The sequence below is a fragment of the Anas platyrhynchos genome, chromosome 23, assembly GCF_047663525.1.
Source record: "Anas platyrhynchos isolate ZD024472 breed Pekin duck chromosome 23, IASCAAS_PekinDuck_T2T, whole genome shotgun sequence".
NCBI classification, from domain to species: domain Eukaryota; kingdom Metazoa; phylum Chordata; class Aves; order Anseriformes; family Anatidae; genus Anas; species Anas platyrhynchos.
The window spans coordinates 7,249,808-7,259,972 of record NC_092609.1 but is presented as its reverse complement, the minus strand read 5'-3'; the positions used below and the strand labels follow the sequence as shown (position 1 = coordinate 7,259,972).

At 37.7% G+C, this 10,165-nt stretch overlaps 1 protein-coding gene across 1 annotated transcript in view; it reads right to left on the bottom strand.

Annotated features, from left to right (window-relative positions):
• Positions 1–895: 895 nt before the first annotated feature.
• LOC139999315 (uncharacterized) overlaps positions 896–10,165 on the bottom strand; it is a 31,368-nt gene continuing 22,098 nt past the window's right edge. Inside the window, exons 10-14 of the mRNA XM_072027098.1 lie at positions 8,564–8,671; positions 7,338–7,687; positions 6,147–6,216; positions 2,516–5,578; positions 896–1,044 (exon numbers count right to left, since the gene is read on the bottom strand). Coding sequence (XP_071883199.1) covers positions 896–1,044; positions 2,516–5,578; positions 6,147–6,216; positions 7,338–7,687; positions 8,564–8,671 — 3,740 coding nt within the window. The remainder of the gene's footprint in view (positions 1,045–2,515; positions 5,579–6,146; positions 6,217–7,337; positions 7,688–8,563; positions 8,672–10,165) is intronic.

Below are 10,165 nucleotides of genomic sequence, written 5' to 3'. Positions count from 1 at the left end.
TTTTTTTTTTTTTTTTTTGCATTTCATAGAGGAACAGAAAGCTACCACCCTTTGAGATGTGTGCACGCCAACATTATCCACAGGCCGCAGACACTGACCTCTAGAAAATATTCTCCAAACCACATTCAGTACTCCACATCAGCTGCAGCTCTGAAAAGGGCAACATCGCAACCTCATATGCTCACTGCTCCTCTTCCCAGTGCTCACCTCCCTTTACAAGCACTGCACAGCGTGGCCATGTTTACAAGAGAATTGCCTGAATTTCAGAGGCACCCACATTACACTTCCAAAAATTATGGCATTTGGCTAAAAAAATTAAATATGGTTGTAAGAGGACAGTAGTAATTACATCTTTAATTATTCCTAAGAACACAAAACACTTAAGTCCTAAATTGTTTACAAATTTAACGGCTTACAAACCCGTACTTCTCAGTAAATTTTTTTTTTTTTTTAAATAGCATTTTCATTCATAGTAGTTCTACTAATAAATCTATAGTTTTTAAAAGAATATTTACAGAACTTTAATGAAAAAATAAGACTTAAGCACATAAAATTTAAGCAGAAAATAGCTTACAATTACACTGGCAGTAAAGTAACATGGCTTCCTGGCTACTGTACTCATTACCATAAAAAAGGGGATAAATACGAGCATAAAAGATTTATTTTTCTACCTGCCATTCTGCACAAGCATCGCATGGTATAGGAACCACTATATGTATCTACTAAAACAGGCGGCATCATATCTGTAAACATATTAAGAAAAGTACTTAGATAATATCATCAGCGATAGCTTTACAAAATCTGAACTTAAAATCTGAGTGTAAGTCAAGTCACATTAAAAATTCCAATGTCATTTACAGAATCATTCTAAAAACTGGCTCTTTAACTGTTAAGACTATTTTCTTGTTCTTGCACTTGCTCTTGTGCTTGATCTTGTTGTCCTGTTCGTCCCTCCAGCAGTCTGAGTTGTCTTCACATTGCCTTCAAGTTTTTCTTCAGTTTTGTTTCTTTTCCCTTTTTTGGGTGATCCGTTTTCATCATTCTCTATTCGTAGACAGAAATATTAAATGGAAATTTATATCATAAATCAAGCATTTTATAGAAAGTCAATCTTCAGTTCCATTGTTTTTGAAGGGAGATGTCCCTAATGACTACGTTCCAAAGCTTACATCTATGAGTTCAACAAACCAGTTACAAAACCCACACTTCTGCACATCCAATATCCTTTAAAATAGGTCCCCAAGGACATACAGCTATTTCTGAAAGTAGGTTAACATTAATGAGAGCACCAAAACCAATTAGCTATTATTTTAGCTAAAAATTCTTCTACTGATATGTAAAACTAAAACATATCTAACACTGAAGAAAAAAACAGCAAAAATGAATGTACAGCAACTAATTTATTGTCCAGCTAGAACTGCAAAGTCAGGCTTGTAGTTGTAACAAACACACTGGACGCTTCTGGAAGAATCCACATGGCACAGACCAGTGAAGCTGCTCCAAGAGATGAGCATCGACCCAAGCACCACCACTAAAATCCATGTGGGGAAAAAGGACCTCCCCCCAAAAGAAACTATTCAGACCGGTAGAAAAGCACTGGGAGAGATCAGTCCTTTGGGAGGTGCATGTAGCAGTGTCAAGAAGTGAAAACTAGCAGAAGTGTGAAGTCAATAAACCAAGAGGGGAACCTGCCACAATAGATGTACGTGTTACGTTTGGATAAGCACATGTAACAGATAAAGAGATGAAGAGAAATGAAACGAGAGCATGGCCAAATCACAACAGGATTAATGCACATAACCTGCCAGAAAATTCTTTGTGCATCTGTAAAGATTCATTACTTCCATTTTATTATATTTATTTGACGATAATTTCTTATTACAACGTGGTATCTTTAAAATTTTATCACATCCAGCTGAAAGGTTTAGGGAATATTTCAAGTGTCTGAAGCTAGAGCTCTATTGGCTTGGGGAAAATAAAACTGAAAAACAGGAAAAGTGAGAGACATGTGGAACTTCTGCTGTCATTTGAGCTCAAATACAGCTCCAAGTCCTTCTAGCACCAACTTCATTACAGCACGGATAAGTTGTACAAGCTACCCAAAACCTGGACATACAAAAGCAGGAGCTTAGATGGTATTTAGGAGAAAACAAGCACAGACAATGGGTGCTACAAATGTAATTATCATGCTATGCTCATAACCACCTGTAAGTTAGTTAATTGCTGTTATTTAACCTGCAAATTACGGATTGAGACAGCAGAAGAGCATGAGAGCATTTGAATAACTCAGCAGAAGAGGAATACAGCTGTCAGATGCCATACAATCAATCCATTCTGCTTTGGAGAAACATCTGGTTTGTACAGGATAACCTAGCCCCTTCTTTACTTACCACTCTTTGCTACATTAAAGACCCACTCTCTATTTACATTAGACTATGGCAGCCAACAGTAATAACCTGTACAAAATTCTAGACTTAGCTATATGTAGAAAATAGAAATATTTTTTTTTCCTCACCTGATTTTGATTTTTTAGGTGGTACATCATCTGCTGGCAACAGACATTTTCTTCTGCGAGAAGTGGAAGTTGTCTGTTGGGTAGGGTTAACCTCTTTTCCTTTTCCAGACTGATTACTTTCTTCAGAACCAGTGGGTATCAAACACTGCATTTCCGAAATGTTGCCGTTTTCAGGCAAGTTGCCATTGTCACGAAGAGAAGTAGCTGCCTCTGGTTTGAATTGTACATTTTTCCTCTTATTTCTCAGTTGCCTTTGTTTTTCCTGGGATGAGTTATTTTCCAGAGCTGTACCTTCACCTTCCTTAAGGATTCCGTTTTGACCTCTGTCTTCAGGCAAGACAAGCTTTTCCCTGAGAAAGGTTGAACTAGTTTCTTCAGATTTGGAAGGAACTATTTTCCTTCTGCCTGCCTTCGATGGATTTTCTTTTCCTGATTGGGTTACTTCCAAAAGTATACCCTGTTGCTCTTTGGGAGTTTCATTCTTACCATCTTCTGGCAAACCTTGAAGTGAACTAGAACTAACAGCCACTGAAGTGATACTACTCTTTTTCCCTGAGTACCCTTTTGAAAGGTCAATTTTTTCTTCGGAAGAGGGTTTTTCAGAAATCATTTGTTTAGCTTTCCTATGATTATTATTTCTGCTACTTTCTTTTGATAAGTTACATTTTCCCCGAGCAGGAGTAGAACTTGTGGCTTCTAATAATATGGCAGCTTCATTCCTTCTGCCTCTTTTTGGTTGATCTTTTAGACTTGAAACAACTGCTCCTAACGGAACATTTTGATCTTTAAGAGCCTCTTCTTTACCATTATCTGCTGGCAAACCACGTTTTCTTCTAAGAGAAATGGAATTAGTTGTGTGTGACACTGGAGGAGTTTCTTTCCTTCTGCCCCTTCCTAATGGCTTTGCTTTTGCACAGGACACCGATTCCAAAAGCACGTTTTGTTCTTCATTAGTACTCTCCTCTTTGTCATCAGTTTCTGACAAGCCACGTTTTCTCCGGAGAGAAGCTGAACTTTTTGCCTCTGCTGCTAGATCAATCTCTTTTCTTTTGTCCCTTGCTGATGCATTTGCTTTTGCCTGCAAAGTGCTATCTCCCAATGCTGGATTTTGATCTTCTTTCACAGTCATCTTTTTATCATCACCTTCTAGCAAGCCACGTTTTTCTCTGATAGAAAGAGAACTCACCGTTTGTGATGCTACAGCAACCTCTCGCCGCCTTCGTCCTCTCAGCGGAACTTCTTCTGTTGAAGAGGGAATAGCTTCCAAAGCTGGATCTTGATCTTTTGTAGAAGTCTCATCTTTACTATGATCTTTAATTAAGGTTTCTTTTTTCGTAAAGGTAGAACAAGCTGCTTGTGGAATGGAATCAGCTTGCCTTCTTCTGCTCCTCCTTACTTCTAAAGGATTTTCTGAAGCCTCACGTTGATCATGTTTGCAAGCCATTCCTTCCTCATTCCCAGGTAAATTCCTTTCTTCTCCTAGAGCTTCGGAACTGGCTTCTTCAAGTTTAAAATTAACTCTTCTTCCTCTAAGTCTTCTACGTGTAATTCTATTATTTGGTGTTCGATTCTCTTGCAGGATTTCAGTTTGCTTTGGTTCATTTGCTTCCTGCTCATTTCTTGTCTGCTTTTGATGTCTATGAGCAATGCCATCACTGTTTAGAGCAGTTACCAATGTGTCAGCTGTGTTGTTCTGGTCTTTCATTACTTGGTGTGCCTGCTTGACACAACTAGAGGCTGAAGACTCTTTGGGAGAAGATTCCTCTGTTTCTGACTTACATTTAAGCATAAGATCTAGGCTGTTTACATCCTGGGCAAATTCATCAGCCTTCTTCTCTGAAGAGTCTTTTTTCCCTCTCCTGCTTCTAGTTCTGTTTGCTTCTTGTTTGAATTCCAAGTTGAGAACAGTTACTGGCATTTTATCTGTCTCTCCAGAAGGTGATTCTGACTTTAATCTTTGAGATGCCTTTGTAGTATTTTCCTGAGCATTTTCCGCTTCATCTCCCAGAGATACTTTCCTCTCATTTTTGGTGGGTGATTTTGTTTCCGTAATGGTTTCATTTGAAGTCTCCTTGGCTTTCTGAACATTCTGTGTATTTTCAAGTGCCATCCCGCACATGTCTGGTTTTACTTCTGTTGGTTGTTTTCTAGCATTTCTTGAAGACTTACCTCTTTTTTCTGTTACCTTTACTTCAAGTTCAGTTCTGTTTCCAGATGCTTCTGTGGGGGCAGTCTCAGAAGTCTGCTCATCACCTTGTAGTAATTTTGCTGATTGGTGTTTACGAAGTTTCCTTGTCGTCCCATGAAGTTCCTCTGAAGGAGCTTGTTCAACCTGTTCATTCCTAGCTCTTCTTTGTCTTTTGGGTGGAAGCAGTGCTTCTGTGTTTTCTATTTTTTTCATTCCTCTAGACCTCTTCTGATGCAATAGAAGAATTTCTTCTCTGTCTTCTACACTACCTTTGTCAGATGCGTTTTCAGATTTTTTTAAATCGGTTTGCAGTTGGTGATTTTCATCCTGAGTGCTACTAGATACGCCTTCTGTCTTTCTGCTTTGATCATCTTCAGTTACAGATGTGCTACTGATATCATACTCCTGCAAAGCCTGTTTCCTATTTGCAGGATCTTTTTGTAGCACTGAAGAATCTTTTTCAGAAGACTCAAGATCCTCACTAGGATGTTTTAACTCCTTAGGTTCCTTAGTTTTACCTCTTCTTGGTCTTCGAGTATCAACCTGCGTTTCCACAAGTGAAACGGTTTCAACTGTTTTCTCAACAGGATGCTTTGAAACAATTTCTTTTTCCATGCAAAGATTTGTTCTCCTTCCTCTTCCTGTATTTTTAGCTACTGAAGTTGAAGTACTGATCTCTCCCATCTCTTCTTGGATGCTCTTTTTCTCCAGACCTTGCAATTCTTTTGAATTTAAATCCTTTTCACACTGCTTTGTTGAAGGTGGATGTACAGTCTTCCTTGGTCTGCCCCTTGTTAGTCTCTGGGTAGAGTGGTCTTCGCTAGTTGACAACTTTTGTTGAGAATCTTTATCTTGTGAAGTATTTCCTTTGTCTTCTAAAACAGTTTTATTCCCCCCTACAAAGTTTGTCATATAGAAAAGAGCACAATCAAAAGTTACACATTACTATGCCCGATCAAAGTATCTCTTGAGTTTTCATTTTCCCAGTAAAGCGGTCTTGCTCAAATGAATCATATTTTATTTTAAAAAGTAACAGGGATTTAAACAGACTCCTAGAATAAAACCCAGTTTAGTACACAGAGTTATTTGTTTTATTTGACAGGTAGCACTCAAGCTTTAAGATATATTTTGAAAGTCTTTGCAAATAAAGGTGATTTTAAGTGGATACCTTAGCAACAGGTGATTTTTTGTTTGTTTGTTTTTTACACTGGTATGTTTGGAGATGCCACCGTTATTACATCAAACTACTACACCATTTTTTAAACACCAATAGAATGCCAACACTGGTTTGTGTTACAGATTACTGCTCAAATTCCCTGAGATATTTGCTCCTTCCATACTATATAATTTGGAATTTTTACAACACGTTGAAACTTCCTAACAACACACACAGTCCTGCATATTCATTATTACTCTAGTTAAAATAAAAGTGTTTGTACTTACCATACTCACGACTGCCATTAGTACAAGCAGTTACAGCATCTTCCTGCTTAGGATCCATAACATTTTCTGACCTGACCTAAGGAAATAAGCAATAATCAATACTTTTGTGTGTGTCTGACAGGACAAGAAATAGTTAACTAATAGAAAATTGGGAGTGAAACAGTTGAAAAAAGTCCTGCCAAATACTTTATGAGAAAATGAAGCCAACTTCGTTTGCTAACTGCATCATATATTTGGTACTACCACAAAATTGAACTTAATACTTGTTATCTGAGCTAGTGTAGCAGTTTTTACAGTGAAAGACAACACAGTAGAGTTTTAAAAAGCATTCAGTAAACGGGCTGAACATTGTCTAGTAAGATTAGAAAAAGAGGGTTATTGAATCTAAATCATTTGAATGTTTTGAAGTGTTTTATTGTAGTTCTACACAGACCAGCAATACTCATTTTAATCTATGGATCTGGGAGTCAACAAAAATCGATGCTAATAAAATACACCAATGACAAGAGTGATGAAGGTGCGAATTGTAAGGTCAAAATGGTAACCCAGAGCAGCCTCAGCAGCCATTTAGGTAGGGTTCCTCTAAACAAAGTACATCCTAATACAAGCAAACAGAGTAGAATTGGTGTCCATTCAGCAAGCAGTGAATGAAAGCCTTATGGGCATGAAGAGCAATCAACTGACTACGTGGTAACACCAAATTTTGGCAAAAGCTCAGTGCTCTTGGATGTTTAAAGAAAAAAAGTGTTTTGAATTTAATCTACAAGCTATGAAGAAGCTGTACAAAAAAAAAACAAACATGCATATATCCCACTTATGAAAAGGAAGGCACAGAAAGAACTCCATTGTAGTCTGTAAGTAATTTAAGGGTGCTTTAAACATAACAGAAACAAATGACTAGAAAAAAAGTGCTCCTTCAAATTTGTACTCAGCTGCATCTTCTGGTTTTTACCCATTCACACCTGGACAAAGCTACCAAGGAAAACACAGGTTGTCAACTTCACTGTTTTCAAATAAACATCAGGTGCTCTTCCAGAAGGTATTTTGTCAGCCACAGGTCTTGTGCATGAGATATTTTAATGAAAATACAATGATATAAAACATGTCTTATTAGATGGCCTAAGAGTTCACTTCAACCACAGGCTCCAAGCTTAAATAAACTCTTTCCAAAAGCTAAAGAAAATATTTTACCTTTGTTTCCTCTGACTTCTGCTTGGCAGTCTTCATAAGCTGCTTGATGCCCGACAGGACCTCTACAAGTCCTGGCTTCTTCTCTGGGGTTTTTAATGGCTGCTTGATGGCTGATCCAACGTTGACTGACTCCAACTTCTCATCTGGTGTTTTCCTTTTACTTTCCAATTTCACCTGAGAGGCTTGTTTCTCTGCACTTAATGATACGCTGTCCACATCAAGATCTTCTTCCAGCATAGCTATTCCTTCTGGAATTCTGGAGTACATTATTTCAAATATAGACTTTGGAGATTCCTCCTCTCTCATCAAATCTGAGATGTCATGACAATCCAGTATCTCTCCTGAAGAATCTGGAGTATTTAATGGTGACACCATCATCTCTCCTGAAATAAACAGTAGGTTTATCTAATTTGGCAAACAAACTAAGCAGGAAATCCAAACATTCCAATCGCTGTATAACTAAGTAAAAAATGGATTCAATCAGCCAAAGCTTTCTACAAGCTAAATCCAAAACTGTGTTTCAGCAATTGGTTTGGTAATTAGCAAGAAGGCAATTAGCTCCTACAAGGCACAGCATACGTTAAAAAAATTAAGCCTAAAAAACCTTGATGATTTTTTATTTAATCTGATAAAAATCATTAGTATTACTACTCTGAATATTGGATAATTCATTCTTGATTTTTGTTGGTGATTCACTAGATGCTCACTTTTGCTAAATTCTTAGTAAAACAGAATTTAAAGAATTCTGAGTTATTCAGGAACACGACTGATATGCAAAGTCATATGCAAAAGACAGAAAAAAAAAGCTAAGGATCATCTTAACACAAATCTTCCTAATCTGACATTTTTCTTAAGTAGAATCTTTGCAAAATTCTACAGCATAACCACTCCCTGCCGTAAGATTTTGTCATTGAATCTAGATGTATCCCCTGACAATTGATTAAAGGATTGCCATGCTTCAACACAAGGTTTGCCTGAAACAATACTTCAGCATTTAGAAGTTCGATATAAAACTGAATGAATAAAAAAATAACACCTACCAAAAAAAATAACTGGAACTACTGGAAAATGTCCTCCAATACATGATAAAAAAAAAATCAATGGTTGCAAGATGCTTTATCTCTACACTAAGTCTGCCTAGCATTAGGCTATGCACTATCAGTGAGTTGCAGACACAGCTACCCCAAAGTATACTTTAATAATTTCTTTCCAATTAACAACCATACCAGATTCTTCAGGAGTACGCAGTTCAGAAGTGTCCATTGTCGTGCACGGTGGTGTAAGATCACTGTCACGAACAGTGCTTGAAGGTGATGTTTCTCCACTTGTATTTTCTGGAGTTTTAAACATCTCAGCCAGCCCTATAAATTATATTCAGAAAAATGAGCACTTGTTTCGGAAAAAAAAAAAAAAAAAAGTGCACAGTTGGCAGAACCAGTAACAGGTTTTAAAAATCTCACAACGTACCTGTGAAGCTTTCATCCATATTCAAGTTTTGTTTCAAGATTGGATTTTTCACTACTTTAAGGACCTGTCCAGCTATTCTACCAGTGGTAGAGTGCGCTCTGCCTACAACTACTGTAGCAGGAGATTCTGCATGACCTGTGCTAAAATGACCTTTTATTTTTCTTTCTGGAGGAAAAAAAGGAAAAAAATAAATAAATAAATAAATAAAAATTAGGACACAAAGATCCCTTTTATTTAAAACCTAGCCAGAATCACTCAAGAGATTCCACAAATTTATTGGTCGTGTTTAGCTAATACAGACTGCTGGGCATACAGAAGTGGTTAAATTGCAGCTACTTTAAAGGGCTGATTCGTTGTGAAATGCAGCTCATATATTCGTTTAAGATTTGAGTGACTACGCTCAATGAGCATCTGAGACAAGTTTTCTTAGCTTTCAGAAACGCTCAGGGATTATCCTGAGAGTCTTTCAGTCTTACTCCTTTCCACCTGCATAGAATCCTTTAGGTTGGGAAAGACCTTCACCATCATCCAACGACCAACCTCACCACCACGTAAAGTGGTTAAACCGGAACAGAACCTCTTTCAAACAGCACTACAGCTTCAACTACAGACAAGGGACAAATACTTACTCCATCCACCCAACACAATTAGTTATTTAGATACATTCTTAAGATGTTTTGAATTAATACATTTCAGTAAATTCAAGTAGATTTACACGCTGTGAGAAAGACACCAATACCCATTTAACATCTTGCCAAAATCTCAAACTTCCAGCTTCTGCAGTTAAATGCCAACAAGCTGTTTCAAGGTTAAGCAAACCCCCAAACCTTAAAAAGAAGTAAAACAAATACCTTTGGTGACTGTGTTGTCTTCTTCATTGGTCTTCGTTTTGGGGCACGTTTTTTAACGGCCTTTGCCTGTGGTCTTGCAACACCCAATTTTACCACTTCTGCCCAAGATTTCGCAACTACGAAGCAAAACAGACACAATAACCTTAACTGGCAGCTGTGTAAACAGGACTTCACAGCTATTTATGATTCCAAAGGATTTGCTGTAGTCAGAAATCACAATTTCAAGCTGAATCTTAACGAGTGTCCAAGCATCCAGTACGAGCGTCCAAGCATCCAGTACAAGTGTCCAAGCATCCAGTACGTTTCTACAACAAAAAGCGTCATACAGTTCCAGAATCTGTGCTAAGTGCTGACCTCACTCTGTCCTCACTCTCTGCTCGAGTTCAAAAAGCATTTGGACAGTGCTCTCAGACATGTGGTCTGATTTTCTGGGCGGTCATTTAAGGACCCAGGAGTTAAACTTGATGATCATTGTGGGTTCCTTCCAATTCAGGATATTCTGCGATTCTG